Below are 25,341 nucleotides of genomic sequence, written 5' to 3'. Positions count from 1 at the left end.
CAATTGCATCACAACACCCATTTTACAGAAAGCCAACCAGTTAGTCTTCCCATCTGATCACCCTTCAGTTAATTTTTTGCCATTCATTACCCAGCCAGATTCTATCAGATCATTTTCAATTGACCTCCAAAGCACCCCTCTCCCTGAAAGAGAACCTCCCATTTTCTCTTACATTCTGCACTCTGGTGAAGAGGACTCTGCTGGTCATGATTAGCTGGTATTTGGAAGGGAAGGAGATGGAATTACCAATGCTGGTGGACAGAAGATAGTACCAATCATACAGATGATGCAATGGAATCACCTGGCATTCCCAAAATGTTAGATAGTCCCCCACCCCACCCTTTTTTTTTACAAGGACCCAAACTAGAAAGATAATGTAAGTACAAGAAGCCTGTGTCCATGTGAAGATTCTTCAAGCTGCATTTAAACATGTAGTTCAGATGGGGCCTGAATGTGGATCCTATGCCTTTCCTTGATTCAGGATCCACATTTACTATACATTTAAAGGCATAAAATCCTCCCCTATCTGCAAGGAGAGGACTACAGTGTCCTCCATTTTGGTAATATGGAGCCCTATGCAAGAGATTTTTGGGGCCAGTTGATTGCACATTGACTGTTTTGCAGTTTTGCTCTTGTAGATTGCTTTTGATGTCAGCTGCGGTGGTCAGAGGAACCTCAGGCAGAGAATGATTCTTGCCCCAAAGTAAAGCTACTGGATGTTTGAATGATCTCATGGCTGTGCTATGGGTGGGTGGGTGGAGATTGCTATTTTGACAGACAATAGGGTATATTTTAAACTATTGCCAATCTTCCTTTAAAAATTAGGCTTCACTGCATGTTTTATTGCAGAGCTGTTATTGTGAATGTGTAGACTGGATTGTTCAGTTATATAGTGCTGCAGTGCTTCGCAGAATAACACAAGCAAAAATAAAAGGATCCTTGCCCCGATAAGTTTACAATTTAAGCTTTGACAAGTGGAAGTGGGGAGAATAGAGAAGGAAAGATAAAAGAGCACATCCTTCTTGCCGAAGCTCAGAACTCTCTGGGAAAGAGGGCAGTGATGCCTTTATTGCCTCTTCCTCTGCTCCGCTGTAAATATACTCTCTCTCCTTGTATCTGTCAACAACTTTCCACAATAAAAGTCTAGCATACAAGTTTTCCACGAGAAAGTCCATTTTTTAAATCAATAACACTTACATATGAGTAACTGGGCACAACACTTCAGACAAAGACAATCTGTTGGTGACAGTTTGTTCTTGTATGTGTAAATTTAGCCCCTTTTCGCCTTGAGCTGTTCCCTGGACAATGAGAGCACAAAAGAAGCATTTGAGCAGAAGACAGAATCGGCATCGAAGGAGCTTTTGGAATATCGTCGTGACTTAATTCTAATTCAGGCTTTCAGGGATTTAATAATCTTATGTATTAGAGGGAAATAAAGCTGTTCTACTGACAGAATGATGAGCTTCTGCGACGGGGATACAGAACTTTAAAATGAACAATTTTGTTTCATTTACTGAATAGCAATGTGTAATTCAAGCAGCGAATTTATGAAGGAACAAGAAGAACAAGTGCAGGTGGGTGGAAGGAAGATTAATATATGGCCAGCGAGACTTGTGCTAGAATCCATAGGGAAACCTGTCTGACCAGAGGTTCCTCTACTCATTCTTATTCTACCTTTGTATGTTGTTGCACGCCACTCAAATCTCTGAGCAGTATGAGATTCCAGGCACTTACTCAGGATCCATGTTTTCTTTTGGAAGGAGGAACAGTGGAGACAGTGGTGTGGTGTCTTTAGGATATATGTTTTGTTTATACAACCTGAGCCTACGATGGAGAGGTTCACAGCATCAACACCCTAAATGGGTCTTGCTTCTCCACAGCCTTAGATTCAAGCAGAAATCAGCTATTACTCTCTTTGCCTGCAGCTTTTCACCTTCCATTTATAGCTCACATAACTCCAAACTCTCAACTCTGGCTTTATTCCTTCTCACTATCTGTGAGATGAGGGACGTTTCCCAGAGAGCCCCTTCCTTTGGTTTCCTTACACCTCACCAAGAGGCTAGCCTGACTTGATTAGCTTTTAACACTTGCTGAGTCCAGGGATTAGAAGTCTGACACCCAGGGTAACACCCCCAAGCCTTGATTAAATTCTAACACTTACTGGATCCAGGGATTGGAGAGGTCTGGCACCCACAAACTCCTAATAATATTTATCGAGATAATGTGGCTGCAGTACAAGCTGAATTAGTTTGCTCTCTACTTTCTGTTCCAAACTGATCTAAAATGCTAACTGTAGGCGTCATGTTAAATGAAGTGACATGCCATCTAGTTTCATTTTACAAGTAGCTCTTTATCTTCTGTTAAGTAATTTTAAAAATATATATCTTGCAGGGTCCTCTGTGAATTGCATCAGTCATGCTTACATTTACTGCAGCAACTCTTATATAACACAGCATTTATGTGCAACATGATATAAAAATGACTGACCTGTGACAGATGGGCAAGAGATTTGAGACGGATGGGGTTGGGGAGTGTTCCAAAGTCTCAGGGACATAAGCATGGCTGGACCCATCATTAGAAACACTGAGGCAGCTGCCTCTGGCAGCTGATTTTGAGTGTCATGAAAGGCCAGCAAATAGTTAGCTATGTTATTGTTGTTGCATTTTCCCTGCCTGGGAGGATGAGTGGAACTTACAAGGTTTTCTGCCAAAAATAAAATAATATGCCTGGCCTTAGGTGCTGTATCCCTCATTTGCCAGGCGTGGGGGCTCATTTGTTGTGCCACAGTCAGTGTATTGGGCTGTGTACACACCATAAATCTAAAGTAGATCCCCCCACACACCTCAAGAATCTAGTTTGTTAGTCAGTCCATAGCTTTGAAACTGAGCATTTGGAGAAGGATCATGGGATCAGCCTTGTCTCTGACCCCAAACACCATACAGTGACCATTTATTGTCTGGGGGCAGCGGGTAGAAAAGCCTCCTTCCATACCAGGAGACCAAATCTGTTTGCTTCATTACTGCCAGTCACTATATTGCCAAAATGGACAACTGGAACACACATTCCCCTCTCAACTTGTCAGCATGCACTGGCTGAATACAGCTCCCTGGCACATGTCTACTGCATGTTTAAGAAAACACAGAATCATAGAATTGTAGGGTTGGAAGGGGCCCCAGTGGTCATGTAGTCCAACCCCCTGCCATGCAGGAATCTCAGCACAAGGTTCCCTATTCAGTTTGAACCCATACTGGACTCTGCTTAGCTCTGCAAATGTGCTAGCAGTTTTACTGTTGCACCACTAGTGTAAAACACTGGGGAAATAGGAAAAAATGTCCAGAAAACATTGCTGGAGGGGTAATAGCTAAGTGGTATGATTTGTATGTTGAAGGTTTGGTCCCTGGCATGTCCAGTTCAAAGGATTGCATGGCAATCAATGTGAAAGACCTGTGCTAAGTCACTGGAGAGTCACTGCTACTCAGCCTGGACTCTAAATAGACCATTGGTCTAACTCATAGCAGGATACCTTCAATGGCACCACATCTTCACTGCAGCAAGCACCAAAGTAGCATAGGAAAACCGATAAGTGTGATTGTTTAATTAGGGGATTGGATTTGGTGTTTCAAAGGAATCTTTTTTTATGTTTAAAATAAATTTCTTTTTGAAAACAATGTATTAGGCAATGCCATGGGGTTAGGGAAAGCTGACCTAAAAATGAGACGGGAATAATCAAAGAGCAAACAGAAATAGTGCTTGAACGTTTAACAGCTTGAAGCTGGGAATTATTCATTTTCATAATAATATTAAAGCTTCCAAATTAATGTAAGGCTGGGTGGGTGGGTTGCATATTCAAAGAAGCATTTTTTCCCCTTGAAGATTTTAGACATGTCTTCAGTGTGACATTTGCAACACCCACACAGACCAACCTCTGGAGACCTGACAAACCCTACCTGATCAGATTTACTTTACAAACCATGGCAACACATTTGCATCGTCACCTTCTATTACCGGATACTATGAAATGTTGCATCTAACTTCAAGAGAATGCAGAGCTGTCCTTTCTCAAGCCCAGCGTACAATCAGAACTATGAATTCTGTCCCCACAAATCTGATCACACAGCTTAGTCTCCAAACTATTTAATACATCTTTCAATAAGAACAACTCTTCCAGTGCTGCATGATTCACACACTGCCTTAAACAATAGCCCCCTTCAGATACTATATGAAGATACGGAGGCTGAAGAGGCAAGATTGCATGTGCCTGATCTTCACAGGTTTGTCATAAGGTCTGGAAGGAGCCTTCTGCATGAACAGAGGTATACACACAGAACAGCCATCCTGAACCTGGTTTCCTTCAGAAGGTTTGGACTACAAATGCCATCAACCCCAGCCAGCACAAGCATGCCGGCTGAAGCTAATGGGAGTTGTGGTCTGGAGGGCACCAGGTTAGAGCAAGTTAATGTAGAGCAGTGTTTCCCAGGTTTGGGTCTCCAGCTGTTTTTGGACTACAACTCCCATCTTCTCCGACCACTGATCCTGCTAGCTAGGGAGATGGGAGTTGTAGTCCAATAACAGCTGGCGACCCAAGCTTGGGAATCGCTGGTGTACAGCAAGGGAAACCACAGAATCGTAGAGTTGGAAGGGACCCCAAGGGTCATCTAGTCCAGCCTCCTGCAAATCTCAGCTGAAGCATCCATGACAGATGATTAGGGATGATCAGAGAAAAGGTGGAACTACTCAGCACCTACTTTGCCTCTGTCTTCACCCAAAAGGAAAGCAATGCCCAACCTGGTAATAACAGAATACATGATGTAAGGAGGGAGCTGCAGCCCAAGACAGAAAAAGAGGTAGTAAGGGAACACCTAGCTCAGTGGTGGAACTTCATGCACCAGCACCGGGGGGGGGGGGGGGCAGAGAGCAGGTGGGGGCAGGGCTGGCGCATTTGGAGGCATGGTGCGCATCCTGGGGTCATGGCATGCTGCCTGCAGGGCTGTGGCATGCCACCTGCGAGGGTGTGGCACCCAACATGGGTGGGGGGCAGCCGTGATGGCATCCCACTGGGATCGCGCTGCTGGGGGCGGTGCGCTCCCCCCGCACTCCTCTTCCTCTGCCAGTGACCTAGCTACTTTAAAAGAATTCAAATCTCCAGGGCCTGATCAGATGCTTCTAAGTGTACTAAAGGAGCTTGCAGGTGTAATTTCAGAGCCTTTGAGATTTGCCTTATTGTCAGTTCTTGTTGTTTTTTTAATCAGTTCTGTTGTTATGATATGGTATGGTTTTAAACTTGTACCAAGTTTATATTACACATATGTTGGATGATGCCTGTGGAGGCTTTGTTTTAAACATGTATTTGCAAACAATAGATTGTACCCAACTAAATTCTCCTCAGAGTAGACCCATTAAAATGAATAGGCCTAAGTAAGTCATGTCTTTTAATTTCAAAGGGTCCACTCTGGGCATGGCTAGCACTGGAGTCAAACCAATGCAAATTAATAAATGCACACTCTACACACACTTTTTCTCTAATTGACCTTCATATAATTGTTATATCACGTTTGTGTCCTCATATATCAATATGAACCAAATATTGTTCAGAGTGGGTGACAATGTTTCTTTCCCTCGCTTGCCCTCGCAACAACCATCCATGGGAGGTATCACCTTTCTCATTTAGCAAGTGAGGAACTGAGATGGGGGAAGGATGGATTGTCCTGGTTCTTGGCTCCGGGTTGCTTTTGAGATTACATTTCCCCCACAATGCAGAGATAATTTCCATATAGGAAATGTACACGGCATAACATCTGACTTGCAGCGTATATGTGCTTTTGCTGTTATGAGCATATGCATCAGGCAATAAATACATATACAGTGGTGCCTCGCAAGACGAAAAGAATCCGTTCCGTGATTCTAGCGGTTTTTTCGTCTTGCGAAGCAAGCCCATTAGCGGATTAGCAGATTAGCGCTATTAGCGGTTTAGCGGCTATTAGCGGCTATTGGCGGCTATTAAAAGCTTAAGGGATTAGCGGATTAGCTGCTGAAAGGCTATTAGCAGCTTAGTGCCTTAGAAAAAGGGGGTGGGGAGTGGAAAAAAAACCCCAGGAATCGCAAGACATTTTCATCTTGTGAAGCAAGCCCATAGCAAATTCGTCCTGCGAAGCACCTCCAAAACGGAAAACCCTTTCGTCTAGCGGGTTTTCCGTCTTGTGAGGCATTCGTCTTGCGGGGCACCACTGTATTGGGGAAGATGCGAGGAATGAAGCCCTCAACTTGGTACACAAATCCTAATCTTATTAAGTCAGCCCTGCTAAAAAGCAACCCAGTTAATAATGCTTTGAAAATTAATGCAGCTACATTGTCATTTTTGTTTCTTTCTTGAACTGCTGTGAAAACTTTGGAGGCTCTGAACTTTCAACGCTACTGGAAAAATACTGCTTCCATTAGCATGGATTGGAAGACCAAATATGGAATTTAACTCAACAGGATCATTGCATAACTTTGAGAAGTTATTTTATTTTAGGAACATTCGAGAGGCTAAAGGCGAATGGTCCATCATCCAAACATTATGGAAAATGAATTTTACAGGCAAGCTCTTCTAGATATTGGAATACCTATTGCTAAACCTGAACTGCCAAAAACAACACACAAAATGACTGTGGTTTATACTGAAGTATCCAATTACTTAGAACCTAATAAAAACTTTTATTAGGCACAACAATAAATAGCATCGTAGAAGCGCTTTTGAATAAGCAGGTGACAGAGTGCTGATGGATCACTAGGAAGAATGGAAGAAGGCATTAAGGGTTACCAGAATGAAATGGTTTTCTGTGATTGTTGCTGCTGCTGCTGCTATTTATATCCTGAAGTTCAAGGCTGGCAACAACGTCTCATAACTCACCACCATCACCAGCAACCCTAGGAAGTTGTTCCTAGTGGTAGAGCATCTATTTTGATTTCAGAAGGTCCCGGGTTCAAGCCCCAGCATCTCCAGCTAGGGCTGGGAATATCCCTAATCTGAAACCCTGCTGAGCTGCTGCCAGTCCGTGTAGACAATAGTCAGCTAGATGTACTAATGGTCTGATTTGGTATAAGGAAGCTTCCTATATACACGATTATTCCTTATTTACAAAGTGGAGGAACTGCAGCAAAGAGAGAGTGCCATGGTCAAAGCTGTTCAGGCCTAGACAATGATTTGAACACTGACCTGTCAATACCAAGTCTAAGGGGCATTCATGGGGAGGGGGAAATGGAAAATTTCAACAGTTTAAAATGCATGTGCATGTGATGACTGTGCACTGAACATCATGTTCATGGCACAGGTGCATGTGGCAGAGACCTGGGGCTCATCATGTCTCCCCATTGCATCAATATGTAGTAGAGAACAAGAGGCTGTCATTGTGTAGTAAGTCAAGTGGCCATAACTCTACTTTGGGGGCATTTTTTTTCCACCGTCACAAGGGACCAAGGGGTACTTTCTGTGATGAGCTAGAGCCAAGTTGAACTTTTAAAAATTAAATACCTCTAAAAATATATGTATTTGTTTTTTAAAAAGTATGCTGCACTTTCTTGACAGATAACACAAATCTGTTAACAACAACATTTTGAAAAACAGTGGGCTGCCTACAAATTACGTTGGCTGAACTCAGGACACACAGAAGTTAGTTAGGACAAGTTTAGTCATGATGACTTTGCTTAATTAAGTACATCTACCTTGCAGGTCAGTCCTATACTATTTAAAAGTAAGCCCCACTGAGTTCAATGGGACTGAATCATAGATAAATGTCTTTCAGATGACAGATTCAGTCTGGATCAAAACCAGTTAAGAATCAAACTGAGAAACACATTACAGTACTGTAAAACAAATTTCAGTGTTTTGAAAGTTTGGGGGAGGGGTGTCTGAACACCACCAGTTTTTCTTTGAAATAGGTATTTTGTGGTATCTACAACAGTTTCTTAGATTTTCAGATATATCCATAAGCCCCAAAATACTGGAGACCTCTAGATTAGAGAGAAATAACAACATAGGCATTGATAGCTTTCTCCTCTATGAAGTCATGGTTTCAGCCTAAAATACAACCTTGATCTCCTCAGAGAAAAAGTGGGATGCAAATTAGGAATAAATTCATAACCAGAGTTTATTATAATTATCCATGCCCTCTTTTCATTTATATTTATTAATTTATTAAATTTATATCCTGCCTTTCCTCCCAAAGGTGCAAAGGGTGGCATCATGGGGGTCTTAATGGAATATAAGAGAAGTTTTATAAACAGCTGCCCCCAGGTTTTCACATACAGATTACAGGTTATAGATTTTCACATACTGGGATTTTCATATGTTAATGCAGATAGGGCCAGCAACAAGTTGAGGAATAAAAGGAAGGAATATTTTGAGCAAAAGATATAGATGAAAACCAGCTGGTAAAGCTCGAAAAGTTGACTCGGGGGAGGTTTCATGTGAAATTAAGCTTAGACTTCGCAACCAAAGTGTTTGAGTGACAAGCTGCTTAACTTAATTGCAAGTAAAAATGAAGTTCTTTAAAACTGAAGAGAACGTGAAAACTGCAGTATTGTTAGCTTTAAAAGGAACATCAGAAGGAAAGTAAAGATGATTTTTGAAGCGCATAACGGAATAATGAGACACAAATAGCTAAAAAATATGAAGGATAACAATAAGATTCCCACAATGTGCAGTTGGGCTATAAAAACGCACACAAGCGCAAGCAGTTTCACGTGTGGTAAAAGATAGGGTTATGTAAATATCAGTATTTGAAAGGAAATTAATGAGATGTGCTTTTCTAGACATAAACACAAATGCTGAAAGCTCAGGGTATATCTACACTACAGACGTCTACTGCAGCTTTATGGTAGAAAGTCATGTGAGCTTGACCTCACCCCCAAAGGCACACTCCTCCATTGTCTCCCAAGACAGGTGCCAAACAGTCATGTTGTAGAGGGCAGGGTAACCAACGCTGCCCTCCTGGATTTTTTGGACTCCCAGCAGCCCCAGTCAGTGTGGGCAACAATCAGGGATGCTGGGAGTTGTAGTTCAAACATCTTTAGAGGGCACCATGCTGGCTAACTCTGGTATTGGACTTTGTCTAGGGAGGTCTGGCTTCAAATCCTTAATCGGTCTTTCTGCATACTGGGCACCCTTGAGCCAGTCGCCATCTTTCAGCCTAACCTTCCTCACAGGATAGTTGTGAAGATCACATGCTAGCATATCTTAACTGCACAAAAAAGAGTGTAGTCTCTTTAAAAGATAAGAATAACTGTGTGAAAATTTGCTGAAATTTAATTTTACTGTTTGTCTGAAAATGTAAAAAAAAAAAAAAAAACAACCCACGCACAAAAATCTCTTTGAGCAAGAATCAACTTTAGGCAAGCTGCTATTTTCTTGCATTGCACTAATAATACTGCTGACCTACCTTTCAGGATTGCTGTAAGCACTGCTGAGAAAATGTGAAGCACTTCAAATATAAAGCACCTATATAAGTTCTAGGATTATTGGATCGGTTGGTTTGCTTGTTACATTTAGATCCTGCTTTTCCAAATGGTGCTCTCTTTTTAGTTTAGGTGGGGGCAGTAAATTTTAGAAAAACATGGAGTGAGTTTGATTTTTGGAAGACTTTATCTACAACCAAGTAGAGTTCCTAAATACATGAATGTATTTAGGAACTAGGTGATGATGCTTCATAAGGTGACAAGCATTACTTTCCAATTCCCATACTTGTCTTTGGGTGTGAGCAGGTGACAATCAAACTCCACCCCTGTTGATCCAGGGTTTTTCCCCCTCCTTATTTTGATTATATTTGATTATTTGGAATGGCCTGTTTGTTCTACAAGGCAAAGCTGGAAGGAAAGGAAGACCATTGTCACCGTGGCACATTCCTTTTGTCTGACTTGCTTCACATCCTCCTTAATTGCGTAGCTATGCAACTTATGTGGCAGCAAAGTATGCTGCTGTCTGAGGCCCGGGTCAGCCAAAATAAACACGAGGTCAGAGAGAATTAAGGGAAAGTGAGATAAGGCGGCCATAAACACGCTGTCCTCAAAAGCACCCGCTCCGTCCGGTGGAATCAAATAAGGCCCTCAATCTGGCCTCATTGACGCAATTCCCGACACTTTCCAGATTTTCAAGTTATCGATAAGGCAGTGAAAGTTAAAGCAGCTGCTCAAAATGGTTTCCCCGGCTTCCTTAAATTGACAGAAGCCTCGAGCGGAGGAAGCTGCCAGCAGCACACTGTTCCCTTTTGCGGCACTCAGACATTCATCTCTGCATGCTTAACCCCATTGTCTTAATGGGGTCAAACATGCATAGCTCAGTGCAGCTTTCCACTGAGGAGGAATGAGGAGGCTTAAGTGTAAGCTCCAGTCAGCTCAGGAAAGTGAAGATGCCACACAAGCATATCCACGTTAAGACAGGAAGGGCTTCATAGGGTAATGTTTGATTTTCCTTGTACGATGCTTTTCTACAAACCAGGGACAGTTTGGGGGGGTCTCTGTGTTTCCCCACTGCGCTTTGAATGTGTGGTGCAAACAGCCTAAGTGGAAAAATACTTTAATTGTGATTTTTCCCTATTCCAGCATATCTCCACACACACACACAAAATTCGGAGACTTTTATGTGTATGTGTGTGCACTGCAATGGGCTTTGAATTTGGGAGCCATAGAATTTATGTGGGCGGGGAGAGAAGGGATAACTTTTTTCACTGTTGCTTGGAAGATACACCAAATAGTGGCAGTCCTCAACAACTGTAGCAGCATACCTGATACTATGGGAAAGATTATGTACTTGTAAAAATACGCCCTGTCACAAATAAATTCAAGTCGGCAACTACACATATTAACTGAACTATTATGTACTGCTGTCTCCCCATGATCTGGACAACCTTCATTGGCTACAATCCTAGAGATTTGCCCTGCAGAAGAATGGATAAACAGTTTTCCTGCCAAGTCATCGTGGATTAGCTACAGCGGTGGCGAGGATAGCAGGATGTGTGCAAGGGTAAGAGTTACAATGCATATTCCAACTGTAACGTGAGATGGGATATTCGGAATGAGGCAGCATCATTTGAAGGAACGTTTACATGCTGTGGAAACGATGCCCAGCATTTGGACTGAGCAGAAGGGCAAGTTCAGCGTCATGCTTGTCCTGACATCAAAGCACAATGGCCCCAAACTATTGGTGCTTAAACTCCAAAGATTCCACCACAAAGCTTTAGATACGAAAGCAGATTTATGCTAAGATGGGAGATCACCACAAAGGGAGAAATTGCACGTGACATGGGAAACCAGTGGTGAGATTCCCAGTTTGTTTTTTTGTTTTTAAACTGGAACACAGGCTTGGAGGGCTGTGGTTTTGAATTGCAGCAACTGTGCCGTCATGGGGTGCTTAACCCTTTCCCCATGGGTGTTTTTGTGAGCAGAATCACATATTGCATGGTTCTCCCCCAACTTGCAGTGGGGGAAAACAGAGAGCCCTCCCCCCCCCCCAAAAAAATGTCCCTGGTTTGTAGGAAAGCAATGTATTCGTCCATGATTATTATCACAGACCTGGCCTCTGGGGTGGGGGGAGTTAAGCTAGTACAGCTGCTGCAGCAATCAAAATTGTAGGTCACCAAAGGAGCATTTCAGCAGTAAACTAAAATTGGGATGCTCATTACATGTCTCTCATGTATTCTTTAGTTTGGCTGTAAATAAAATTATACTCAAATGCAGTAGCAACAGCAGTTCAAGATTCTGAAGTTTTATATCTACACTTGATCTTAGCCAAAAGGCCAAGAAGCGAAGTTTAATATCAAATACATCCCAGGTGAAGGAAAGGTAGAGTATTCAAGACTGTGGACTGAATCACACATGGATGTACCTCTTTTAGCTATTACACATTTGATGATCTACAACTCAACGTGTGGACTGATCCATTGAAATACACTCATTTATGTTGACACTGCATGCTCCCCGCACCCCCCTGGGATGCTCCCCGCTGCTGGCACACCCCCACGGGTGGCTAGCCCCGCCCCGCAGGCTGCTCCAGGTGCCGGAGCAGCTAGCTCTGCTTCTGGGTGGCAGGAGAGGCCTAAATCTCCCAGAGACAATAAACCTGTGGGGACAAATGGCTGGGAATCACAAGTGGGAGAGTTCTGTTACACTCAGGTCTTGCTTGCAGGCTTCCACAGGCAGCTGGGTAGCTTCTGTTGGAGCAGGATGCTTGACTTAGATGGACCATTGGCCTGATTCAGGACCAGCAGGCTCTTCTTCTGTGCTTATTCATAAGGTCTGAATACTTGTGAGAATGCTGAGGAACACCCTTCACTGCCGGAGTACATGGGAACTGTTCCAATGCCTCCTGTCCCATTTCACTGAACTAGCAGCCATTGGATACTCCTAAACCAACGCCTACCTAAGACATTTTGCAAGCAGCAAAGAGTGCTTCCTCCCCTAAGTCAAAGCCCACAGTGCTTAAGGCCAACCAAGTTATCATGGTACCTGAGTCAGAAAGCACCACAATCACTTCTCTCCTTCTCTAACAGTAAAAATTTTTTAACAGGCAATAATAATAAATTACTGACAGTTTATTATCATTTACCTGAGGCAGCTGCCTCATTCTACCTAATGGTAGGCTCAGCCCCACATAAAGCTGCTCTCATTAGGAAACAATTCTCAGGGGGTTTTTCCTATGCATGTGTGAGAGGATTTGTTCTGGGGTACTGCTGGTCTGCAGGCAATGCCCTTGAGAGTGTGACCTGCAATAAAATGAATGATTGCCTTATCAGCTGCCATCCACTCATGCAGGACATTTTCCCTCTGACATTTCAGTAGCTGGAATGAATTCTGGCTTTCCTGGCTCACTGTGTCAGGGTATGTAGCGTGGACCTGATGAAACTTTGGATGCACTTCTGTCTTTTCCCAGCTCATTTTCATTGGGATCTCATGTGTGACCTCAGCAACTGCCCAGTCAGCAAAAGAGGCCTTAGTGAAAGCATTATTCCCCATCTGAGGATGATTGACATTTCTGTCTGCAAACTACTTGCCACATTAATATGCCTTGTCTCTATTTTTAGTGCCATACATTTTCAGAAAAAGGGTCTACTCTTTTGACTTTCTCTGTCAAGGGCCTGAAAGTGTGGTTTGACCCTTGGACCCTTGGAACTAAGGCCAAGAGATTCAAGCTTGCTTAAAGTAATAGCTTGCAGCCAATTACTTCAAAGTCACCTTCCGCCAGCATGCATTCATTCATTCAATCAATCATTTGAAGTATTTATAATCTGCACCTTCATAAAAGTATAACAAGGTGATTGTACAACACTGTAAATACTGGGTTGTTAAAAAGCAGGAATTCCTATTGCAAAGGCCCATCTGAACAATTTCATTTTCAGAAGACATCTAAAAGAAGGCTGAGGTGATTTCTGCAGATGAGTATAACATTATTCATGTAGTGTGGAAAAAGCGGATACAATTTTATCCATCTCCCGTATTACTAAGACCCAGGTTCACTCAATTAAGCTAAAGGATGGGGGAGTCAGGATAGAGAAAAGCAAATACTTCGTCCCACAGTGCGTAACCAAACTCTGGCATGTACCGCCACAAGATGTAGTGATGGCCCCTAACACAGACAGCTTTGAAGGGTGATAAGACCAAATTCATGGAGGATAAGGCTACCAAACGCTACTAGTCATGATGGCTATATATTTCCTCCTGTATCAGATGCAATGCACTTCTGAATATCAATCATTTGGGAGAAGAGTGCAGTCATGGTCGTGTCATAGGAACAGAGGAAGAAGCTGCCTTATACCAAGTCAGATCATGGGTCCATCTAGCTCAGTACTGTTGACACTGACAGCTGTTCCTCAGGGTTTGAGGTAGGAATCTTTCCAAGCCCGACCTGGAAGTACCAGAGACTGAACTTGGGACCATTTAAAAGCAGGGCCGGCCCACCCATAAGGCAAGGTGAAGCGACTGCCACAGGTGGCAGGTCCACCAGGACAGCAACTCCCGATTTCGGCCTTTCTTTCCCCCTTGTTCCTGATGTAGATCTTCCCTGGCAGGGAGCGGGTCTCTATTTCGGGGTCTGCCTCAGATGCCAAAATGGCTTGAGCCTGCACTGTACCACTTAGCTACAGCTTTTTGTGCTGGCCTGCTTCTAATTTGGCTGGTCACTGTGGCGATCACACAGGGTCCCCGGATGTTTCACCGTCTATTGATCCCTGTGGCACCACTTTCTTTCTCGCTGCCACCACCCAGGCCTTACCTGGTACCATACTGAGCACCGTCAGGGTTAAACTGGAACATAAACTTTTGTTTATTTATTGCAGTTTAACAAGCGTGTGGTTTCATAAATGGTATCTGTCAATTACAAACATGGGGTGCCTATCCAGTCCTATAACTTCCGCTACCTGCTCTCACTCACTAAACCACCTCTCAGATATTTATTTATCTTCCTAGTTCCTAACTGTTCCTGACTCAGCTTATTTCGCTACACTAACTCAACCTCCCCAGACTCTATCCCAATTCATTCCCACTCCAACCAACCACCCAACTCCCAACCAACTCCCAGCGAACTCCTCCCTTTGCCCCTCCCAGTGCTGGTTTTATAGTCCCTCTGACTCCACCCCCTGGGTTCTGATAGGGTAACTTCTTTAACTATTTCACCTCCAGCACTCTCATATGTTAACGTCACAGTCACTATGTGAACAGAACACTGGACTGGACTAAACTTGACCGGACTTTGGTCTGATCAATTAGGTTTTTTTCTTAAATTCTACAGCTTAAAAAATGGCCCTACAACATTCCTTTCCTTATGATTTCTACATCAAGGATTCGGAACCTATGGCTCTCCATATGATAATGGCTTAATTCCCATCAGCCCCAAATAGCATGGTCAGGAACAATGGGAGTTGTAGACCAAGAACATATGGAGGGCACAGTTTCATAACTCTGATCTTCAGGGATTAAAGATGCAGACACATAAAAAGTCATCTTCCTTGTTTCACCTCCTTTCCAGAATTATTCAGGGGAAATTGCCTGTGCTGCTTATGTTTCCATGCAAGTCTTTCTCTTAGCACTTAACAGCTTTCTGACTAATTCTGAATTAGTTTTATGGGGGAGGGGGGAGAAGAAGATGATTTCAGTTTCTCTGCACTCCAAACATTTTCCTGCTTGACAGCTCTGCCAGTGTGGGGGAGAGATCTGTGATGGCTTGAACTCACGCAATAGAAGTTACTTTTGAAATGTCTTAGCTATTCAAATGCAGATTTTGCTAGCGCCACGTATCTGAAGAATTTCCTATACAAACCTGTGTAGGGTTTTATTTAAAGCAGGTGTCTGTCTTTTTCAGCATTTGTTTACATGGCCAAAGAGACACGAGTGTGTTCTTTGCGCATAGTGGTGTGTACATGGCGGACTTGGGATTTCCTGTGTGGATGCAATGATCTCTGCAAGAAAATTATTATGTTCAAAACGGAGAAGACAGAAATAAGACGATAAATGTAAATCAGCTGCAGGAAGTAACTGTCTTTTATGTCCGGAGAAGAATCATCTTGCTGAACCACAATTGCTACACAACTGCAATTTTTAGTGGGTGGTTCAGTCATCTTCCCTGTCAAATTGTGCTTCTGTTGTGTGAGGACAGCACATCTTTCCAGTACTCAATCAGCAAGATACAGTCACTGGGGAAAGTGCATTTCTTCTCCTAGCTACTATGTACTAATGACTATATAGTGAAATTACATTGAGTCAAATACTGTGCATTTTTGGCACAAAGAAGCGCTTTGGAGGTTAGGAGCTTCCCAAGCTTATCTTTTTATTTTTATTTTATTTTTATTTTTTCCATTCCCCCCCCCCAAAGATCTTTATTGAAACTTAAGATATATACATAATAACCAACATTCCCAATGATTCCGTCACATAAAATATAATATATAAATTACAACAGCTACTTAATTATACACTTAATTTAAAAACCCACCACCCACCCTCTGCTTCCCTCCACAGCAATTCGACTTTAAATTTTTTCCTACCTTTTTTCCCTTGCATTCTATAATAAATTATTTTTGTTACATTCTGATTTTTCCTTCTTTCTTTATTGTTATTGCTTACATTTTTTTATTCTAAGCCTATTAGCATCTCATTTTTAGAACAATATTTTGACAATATTCGAAATACTTCCGCTCCATTCTTAACTTTTGATTTGATTGAGATCTTATAATTGAAGTTAATTTTGCCAAAAGAAGCGCTTGGGAGGTTAGGAGCTTCCCAAGTTTATCTTTTTAGTGGTGCCCTCCTTCCAGATAATCTGCTGCTCTAACACCATTTTTGTTTTGTTTTGAAACCACAGCGTCATGATAGTAACAGCAGCACAATCACACAGCTGATTAGATTTAGCAATCTGACCTAACTTGGGGGAAGTAGGATAATTCAGAATTAAGTAAATGCTCTCACTCTGAATGAGCTTCATTTGTTCTCAAAGGCGTTGTCAAGGAGGGGACTATGTTGCTGCTATGAAGAAAAAGGACAGAGGAAAGAAAAAGTCGTGTTTGGAGCTTCAGCCAGTCACAGCTGCAAAGAGATTCACAATGGATGCTGTTTCCTGAGTGCTGGGTGTGTGGAGGGCACAGTGATGAGGGGGTGCCTTCTCTCTTCATTATCTCTGGGCAATCACTGAGTCACTGAAAAAGGAGGGTGCTTTTCATGGTGAGAGAAGAATAAAAGTCTTCAGACCACCCACTGGCTGGCCTGCCTTGGTTTGGCTCGACCCAACTGGGGACATCACAGGGAGCAGCCCTCAGACACTGAAACCTTTGACAATTGAACAGTTTTTTAAAATAATATACAGTGGTACATCGGGTTACAGACGCTTCAGGTTACAGACTCCGCTAACCCAGAAATAGTACCTTGGGTTAAGAACTTTGCTTCAGAATGAGAACAGAAATCACGCAGCGGCAGTGCCCTGTTAGCTAAAGTGGTACCTCAGGTTAAGAACAGTTTCAGGTTAAGAACCGACCTCCAGAACGAATTAAGTTCTTAACCCGAGGTACCACTCTGTGTGTGTTTGTGTGTGTGTGTGTGTAGTGTGTAGTCCCTTCACCCCCACTTTTGTGTCACATCTTGCTCTATGAAGAGCAACACTTGACACGATAAAGGTTTTGTCTAACTGTAGATTGGAGGAGGGTTTCTTATGCACCAACATCTTTGCTTTTTATTTTACAACCCAAAACTACATTGAGGCATAACTAGAAAGGAGTGGGAGGAAGCCAGAGTTGGCAATTGTTGAAATAATTATTCTTGAATGAGTGAAATAATTCTGGTACCAGGGGGAGGGTTAGAAGTAGAGCCCCCCAGTGCATCATTTGTGGCTCTGTGGCTTTATTATTATTGTTGTTGTTGTTGTTGTTGTTGTTGTTGTTGCAGGAATGAGGTCTGGATTCAATACATTTCTGTTAACTGAGAATTGTATGTAACAACATACAACACTTTTTTGCAGGCTACTAACTTCTGTGGGCTTGTTTAGTTGGTTATATTCACCAATGCTGTGCAGCCCAAACAAAACTACATGCTAAGGGGGGAAAGCCCGTTGTGTTTTTCTGACAACTGGCCCAGAAACATGCCAGCCAACCCTGGCTTGACTAGGCTTCCTCCTCCACTGAAAGCCTAGTGACTGCCTGCTCCTGAAAAACTAATTACACATTCCCTCTCATTTGTAGCACGTTGTTTTCCTTTCTGCCTGTGTGTGCAGGGTACGCTCATAACAAAACAGCATTTTCTTATTTTTCCCAGCCTCCCAAATATTATTCTTCCATGACTCCACTGAATGGATGCGCAAGCAAAAGGATGTTCAGTCCGGAAGAGAGAACAGTGCAAAGGCAGAGATACAGAAGTCGTGCTGCCCTCTAGTGCACAAAATAACAATAGCATTTGGAGCATGCTATTTTCTAGAGAAAACACAGAAAAAAGTACAGTATTTGTGAGGAGATATAATAAAGCACAAATGAAGGCATATCCTTGCCACGATTAGTCTATAAGATCCCTCTTTGTTCTCAATGTAAACACAACGAGCAAAACAGCAATGTACATTTTGAATCAAGCAAAATGGCTTTGTGCAAAATCACTTGGCTGAAGACATTTCATTCAGTGATGTGTGTGGTGTGAGAAAATTTCATGAACAGCTCTGGTTCTTGCACGATGCCCATTTTTCAACCCTGTACGTCTTTCAACCCTTCACAAAATATCCTCGTGGAGGAAACACATGCAAGCAAAAGCAAATGCCCCCTTCTCTACCTTTGCCGTTTGTTTGGGCTGCAATTCTAAACATACTTACCAGAGAGTAAGCCCCATTAAACTCCATGAGACATTCTTCTGAGTACACAATATTAAGATTGCATTGTGAGATTCGGAAGTAAGAGTGTGAAACGAAAGGGGAGACGGGTCCATTGAATCTTTTGACCTCTTACTCATACTGTGACCCCTAACTGGCTGTGAAAATAAATACACATGCAGAGGAAAATTAAATAAGAGAAGATCGGGATGGTGTGCACCACAGCAATGGGGAGGGCAACTGGATTGCAATGGACAACATCACAAAGAGCCTATTTACTTTTTTAAATCCTTCATAATAATTATACAACCATGTCATAAACACAGTGAGATCATTGGTTTTTTATTCATTGAAGGGATTTGTGGCTTTGGCTTGTGCACCTACCAAGCAGATCCATTTGTTTATAATAATAGTCACTCTGTGTGCAGAAGCAATGAGCTGGCTGAGATAGAGGTGGTCCTGATAAATCATGGCATGTAGCTTGAGCCATAGCAGTGAGGAGAGCGGTGCTCTGCCATCCATAAAAGGCATCTCCTCATTGTACAACATTCTGTGGAGTGTATGCGGCCTGTTATTATTAATGCCCATTCCTGTAGCACTTTAAATGTGGAGAATCGTTTAAAATCTCTCCCTGTTCATCCCAGTCATCCTGTTTATGAATATTCCTTTTTACATGAGAGCAACCGAGACACAGAAATGGGCCACCCAGCATGTGTGTGGTTGTGCAGAGGTTTCACTTAAAGCTTTCCAAGCCAAAATTCAACCCACTAAACCACAAACAGGCCCCCTTTTTGTTAGGACTATCCTTCCTGCACACTATTAATAGCATGCACACTTCTTCAGATACACTGAAGAAGTATCTGAAGAAGTGTGCATGCACACAAAAGCTTATACCCAGAACAAATTTAGTTGGTGCTACTGGACAATTTTTTATTTTTTTGTATTTATTTCGACTGCGTCAGACCAACACGGCTACCTACCTGAAACTATTAATAGCAGTTTTACATTTCTATGCATTTACATCGGACCATTTATCAGTTGCTTCAAGCATGCATGTGTGCGTGTATGTGCAATATTATATTTGCATTCCCTTCCATCGCTGAGCAATAGCAAAGCTGTCAAAACCAAAATAAGCAACAGAAAGAGCATGTCAAAAATGACTCTTAAAATCCTTCACAGAAAGCACAGCATTCCCAACCAAAATGTCAAAATTCAGGCACTGGTGCACATAGGAGTAGCAGTGACAGCTTTACCTTCCTAGCCAGAAGAGAGAGAAATGTCAAATGTAAACAGTCAGAAAAACCTTCATATGCAGCTCTTGCTACCCAAGTGTGTGTGACCAGAAGAAGCATTAAATACACTGAGGAGACTGTTGTAGGAATCAATGTGGGTTTGCTCTGCCCTACTCCACTACCCCAGCCTGCCACTGAATACAAGCTTCAATTCAAATAAGTCTCTTGCCCAGGCATGGTGAGAGCATTCACTAACAAATCCATAAGACAATTCCAAATTCTCAAGGATTTGAGCTGCAATATCACCCTTCTTGAAGTGGACTATCTGGGTATCGAAAATACTGATCAGAACAGTTTTCAGATCCTCTATCTTTCCTGGGATTGCAATTCATGTTAGGGATGCACCAATGTTCACTTGTTCCAATATGGGAGTGAATGCAATGCTTCGGGGGCCACAGTATTCACTGAGCTCACACACATGCACACACCACATTTCCTGATAGGCTTTTGCTTCAGTGCCATTCTCATTAAGCCGGGTCTTCTTCTCAGGACCAGTGATTCCAATCGATAGAGAACCACACACTTCACATAAGGATATCACAGGGCTAGGCAACCTATCAGACCTGAGAGTGAGGGCAATGCTTCTTTCATCAGCATTGCCCCAAGTTTTGAACTGATGGGTTTAGCTCCTTTTCTGGTTCTTAATTGTCACAGCTCCACCTCATCACACATCCTGTTTCTAACCTGAATATTGAATGTATGGACGATCTGCTGTGCCCCCATTCCTGCGTTATCGAAGTGTCGCATGCAAGTGTGGGCTTTCGATTGCTGTTTCCAAAGGCTGTTAGCAGCTCAACTCTTTGCTGCTGTTGAGTAGAAGATACAGGTAACAGAGGAAGTAGCATTGCTTTCTATCTCTTTAAATCTGTTGCAACAGATGCAATAGTAACCCACCCCAATTCACTTCTCCAGCAACCCACAGAACATCAATGATACATTGCAGCAAAATTAAAATAAAGCTAAAATGACAAATGTCACCAAAAGAGGAAAAAGACAAAAATCACTGTGGAGGAAATGAGCAGTTTAGTGAAAGTATCTCTGAAGAATTCCAGGCTGAGAAGAACGTCAAGTTATAAAACTTAAATCACATCATATTAACACTACATGGAGAAGATAACTTGATGAGGCAAGGGGCCTTTATAATAGCTAGGAATATAATTCAAAATTATTTTGGCATGTTTCTATTGATATATTTTATTTTATAAGATATAGATAATTATTTGGGCTGTGCCGAACATTCTCCATATTCTCCAGGCCAAAAGCAGTAGATCATAGGGGAAATGCTTGGGGATGTTTTTAAAATAATTTGCTTGGGCAAATAGTCATCTTTTGTATCCTGTTTGGCACCATTGTTTCCCACCACTGTTTTGACACATTGTTTCTCAACTCTGATTATCCCTTCCTTCGGCTTCCCAGACTGATCACATGCATGACACCAGCCAATCACCATATAGAAACAGGATGATGTCACACTGCAAAATAGTCAGATATGGCCATGTGACTATGTCACTGATCGCAAGAAAGGGCAATAAGAATGAAAGAAACGTTTTTGGAAGCAAAGCCAATGAAGTTGTTGAAAAACATGAGTGCTTTTTTAACACTGCAGAAAATGATCCTAATAAATTCGGCTCAACCCTTCTAATTACTGTTATTTTATTAAATTTCCAAATAGCAAATGATTATATACTATACCAGTTAACTGCTGCAGAGTGCGCTGCATCAGGCATTTCTGTGCCACAAAAGTACTTTCTGAGTTTGTTCCTATAAAGATACCAAACAAAAGAGAAGGGTCACAACATTCTTAGGCAAAGGGAAATCTAGATTTAAATTCTACTGTTTATTCTTCCCCTTTTCTGACAGCCATTGGTGCAAACGTTTTTCTCCTTCACTGTTTGCATTTTATTTAAAAAAAAAAACTTCTACATCACCTTTCTAGGCAATGCCTGTCCAAGGCAGCTTACAGCAGTAAAAAAAAAAAAAAAAAATACAAAATTTCTAATGAATGGGATATAGTCTCAAGTGCCAAGTTCATACTAATAAGAATTGCAGGACTCACATTTCAATCACACCATCATCGTCGGTAATAATAGCAGCAGCAATAGTAGTATTTATTTATTTAAATGTTATTAAATTCTTTCAACATATAACTACAGCCTACAGAGAAATAGAGAGCAAGAGGCGCAGTTACAGAAAGCAAGGACTGAACATTCCATGCATCAGCTGATGCAGGGAGAGTTCAATCCTGCTTTGTGCCACATCTCTGCCCACCCCAGTGTCAGCATCGCCCTTGAGCCAGTGTCACCAACTGGACTCATCCACCTCAGCCCCGACTGGGCTAGGCAAGCTGGATAGCACTTCCAGAGACACCTTCCTCACAGGAACAGGTCCAAGTGCCGTGGACTCACAACTCAGAGCTGTGAGCACCGCAAATCACTCCAACAAGAAGACAGTCGTTGTACAGCAGAGTACAGCAGAGCATAAATCACTCGGACGACAGCGCTGAAGAATATCTTCTTTTATTCACTAACAGCTACTGTACTATACAAACTATAAACAAATGGAGATGCTGGACTGCACTGAGTCTTACAGCTGCTTTCTGCAGCGACCTTATCTACACAGAGATAACACTCAGTCTTTTTCTCTCCCTGACTGACTGACTCACTGACTCTCTCACTGACCGACTCACTCACTGACCGACTCTCTCTCTCACTGATGTGGTGCTGGAGCAGAATAAGTAGATATAAGAACACGCCTCCTCCTCTCTGCAGAATCAGCAGACTGCTCAGGAGATTCTTGGGTATGGGAGAGGTGAAATCTCCTCACCCAGTGGGATGACCCATCTGCTGATTTTGTGATGTCAGTAGGATGTCAGGTGGGTGGGAGGTGGGTGGGCCAAAATAGCTTCTTTTAAACTTCTGTGTCCTATCAATATACAGCATTACCAGTAAATAAAAATTATTGTGGGTATATAAATAATAGATTGAAATGCTTTTGCAAGACAAATCTTTCCTATTGCTGAAATTTGAGATTCCAATGTCTGCCACTGCTGCGGATCCTGCCTGAAGTGGCTGCCCCTTTGCCTTATGGGGGTGGCAGTCCTGGGGGTGGGGGTATAAAGATCTGGCCTGCTGGCCCCAAAAGGTTCCCCATCCCTGCCATACACCCTACACTTAGTAGAGGGATGAACTAGATGACCTCATGGTCCACTCTAAAATTACATCATTCTATGCTAGCATAAAGATAACTGCATAAACTTGGGAAACAAAACGAGAGGATATAAAGCTTATCCACTGCAGCACCACATCATAAATAATGCATTACCGGCCAATTCTGTTTTGAAGTTCCTACTTGGATAAAAAGAACTAAATCAAAAACCTTCAGTCAACAAGCTACATTGATTTCTGTACAGAATTATTATACAACAGACTTAAAATTCCAGACTTTGGGTTAGGCTGTTGACTTGGGAGCAAACAAATCTTGGGCTTAGCAAGTTATTTATGAAAATATTAAAAAGATTCTAATCCATCCTCCAATAAATTATGCCAAATATTAAATTGCCAGCATAACAGCAAATCTGTCCCCTACTTCTCTAATCCAGGCTGCTTTTCCTTCAAAGCTTATTTCACTACTAGGCTACACAAACATGTGTGTCTTCCAATCGACCATGTGTTGCAACAGACTGCCTGTTCTTGGTGGGCAATTTAGGACAAGATGCAAAAAGTCTATGAAGAATAGTTAGAAATGAAGCAGTGGTGACCAGATTTCAGCGATAAAAGTGGGCACTAAGTGCACACTCACAGTGCAATTAAACATACGTTTTCTTGGAAGTAAGGCCCACTCTATTCAATCGGACATCCTCCCTAGTATGTGTGCTTGGGATTGCAGTCTTGGACTACAGTCTCCTCTTATATGGTCATGTCCTGCTTGTAGGCTTCCCATGGACATCTGCTTATGAAGAAAATGCTAGGCTGTGGGCTCATCCAGACTTCCTCATTGTCCCATGCCTAGAAAGCATGAGGTTGAGCAGTTGAACTGCCATCCAGCATACTCCTTCACTCTTGGTTGACTTCTTGGTCCTGTATACCTGAAGGAGCATCTCCCCCATCGTTCAGCCCGGACACTGAGATCCAGCGCCGAGAGCCTTCTGGTGGTTCCCTCATTGCAAGGTTACAGGGAACCAGACAGAGGGCCCTCTCGATAGTGGCGCCCACCCTGTGGAATGCCCTCCCTTCAGATGTGAAGGAAATAAGCAGTTATCTTACCTTTAAAAGACATCTGAAGGTAGCCCTGTTCAGGGAAGTTTTTAATATTTAATGCTGTATTGTTTTTAACACTCAGTTGAAAGCCACCCAGAGTGGCTGGGGAAACTCAGCCAGATGGGTGGGGCATAAATAATAAATTATTATTATTATGATTATGATTATTATTATTATTATTCAGTGGGATTGAAGCAAGTTGCCTCCAGACTGCCAGTATTTTGCAACAATTCAATTCAAGCAAATACTGGGAATGTAGGCAGTTCAAAGCACTCTGTTTTTCTAGCGCAACAGATCCACTTTTTTAATTAAAAAAACACAGACTTTTGCAGCTAGGAAAATGATGGGGAATGCACTGAAAAGTGACAGATGATTGACAAGAAGAGACGTAACTACTAAGCAAGCAAATCAGAACGAATTCAGGATGAGTGCTCAAGCTAGAGAACCCCCCTGCAAAAAATTCAGAATGAATGCTCCTTAAAGATGAGACATAGCCTAAACTCTGCATAAGTTTTGTGCAGATGAATCAGGATGATAAAAAAATGATCACAGGTTGGAGAATCTCCCCATGAGGAAAGGTTACAACACTGAAGACTTTTTAGAAATGTAAGTAAGATAAAATTTATAAAACCCTGCATGGCATGGAGGAAATTTTTTATGCTTCTCTTGTAACACTAGAATTCATGGACATCCAACGAAGTGAGTGCTAACAGATGGTTAAAAGAAAATACTTCTGCATGCAGCACATAATTCAATGATGGAACTCACAGGAGGCAGCGATGGCCACCAACTTGGATGGATTCAAAAATGGATTAGCTAAATTCATAGCGTATAAGGTTGCCAGTGGCTGCTAAGTGTGATGGCTATGCTCTGCCTCCACAGTCAGAGATGCTTCCAAATACCAGTTGTCGGGCATCACAAATGCAGGGAGTTATGTTGTACTTGGGTCCTGTTTGTAGCTTCCCATAGGCAGCTGGTTGGCCACTATGACAACAGGATGCTGGACAAAATGGGCCACTGGTCCGATCGTAACAGGTTGTCTGGAGGAATCTATCTGCAGAATTCCATAGAGATATCTCTGTGTTATGACACCTCAAATACTAGCAAATTTATTTCAGCATAAACGTTTGTGGGCTACAGCCCAATCCATCAGATGCATGAAGAGTTATCCCCATCAGGTAATGTTTATACATCTGATGAAATGGACTGTCATTGATTAAACTTATCCAAGAATACAGGTGCTAGTCTTCCTTGTTATATATGCAGAATGGCAGCCTATATAGTAACATGATCCTTCTAAGATAATGTTCCAGAAGTTCCTACTTCACTTTCATTGTTTTGCAGTACAGCATACACAGCATGCCTTCTTCATAAGCGGAAACCTCTCTGTTTATGAGTAAGGAAGCAAGTTGCCAGAGGTGTCGCAAGCGTACAGGCACTGCTTGTTAATGACACATTGCTGGTTATTCTACAGGGACCCTACTGTTCTTTT

General features: G+C 42.3%; 1 protein-coding gene across 13 annotated transcripts in view; it reads right to left on the bottom strand.

The window, feature by feature from the left end:
- The window catches only part of PDE10A (phosphodiesterase 10A), a 186,784-nt gene that overhangs the window by 127,902 nt on the left and 33,541 nt on the right, over positions 1 to 25,341 (bottom strand). For 9 of the 13 annotated variants that reach the window (XM_083434067.1, XM_083434048.1, XM_083434051.1 and 6 more), the window contains exon 2: positions 21,286 to 21,354. The exons of the other annotated variants lie outside the window; for them this stretch is intronic. In XM_083434067.1, the coding sequence (XP_083290193.1) occupies positions 21,286 to 21,313 (28 nt within the window). In that variant the 5' untranslated portion in view covers positions 21,314 to 21,354. The remainder of the gene's footprint in view (positions 1 to 21,285; positions 21,355 to 25,341) is intronic. 13 annotated transcript variants of the gene reach the window in all.

Source organism: Podarcis tiliguerta (genome assembly GCF_965153285.1).
Source record: "Podarcis tiliguerta genome assembly, chromosome: 3".
In the NCBI taxonomy this organism is placed as follows: Eukaryota; Metazoa; Chordata; class Lepidosauria; order Squamata; family Lacertidae; genus Podarcis; species Podarcis tiliguerta.
This window is presented reverse-complemented; position numbering and strand designations above follow the sequence as displayed.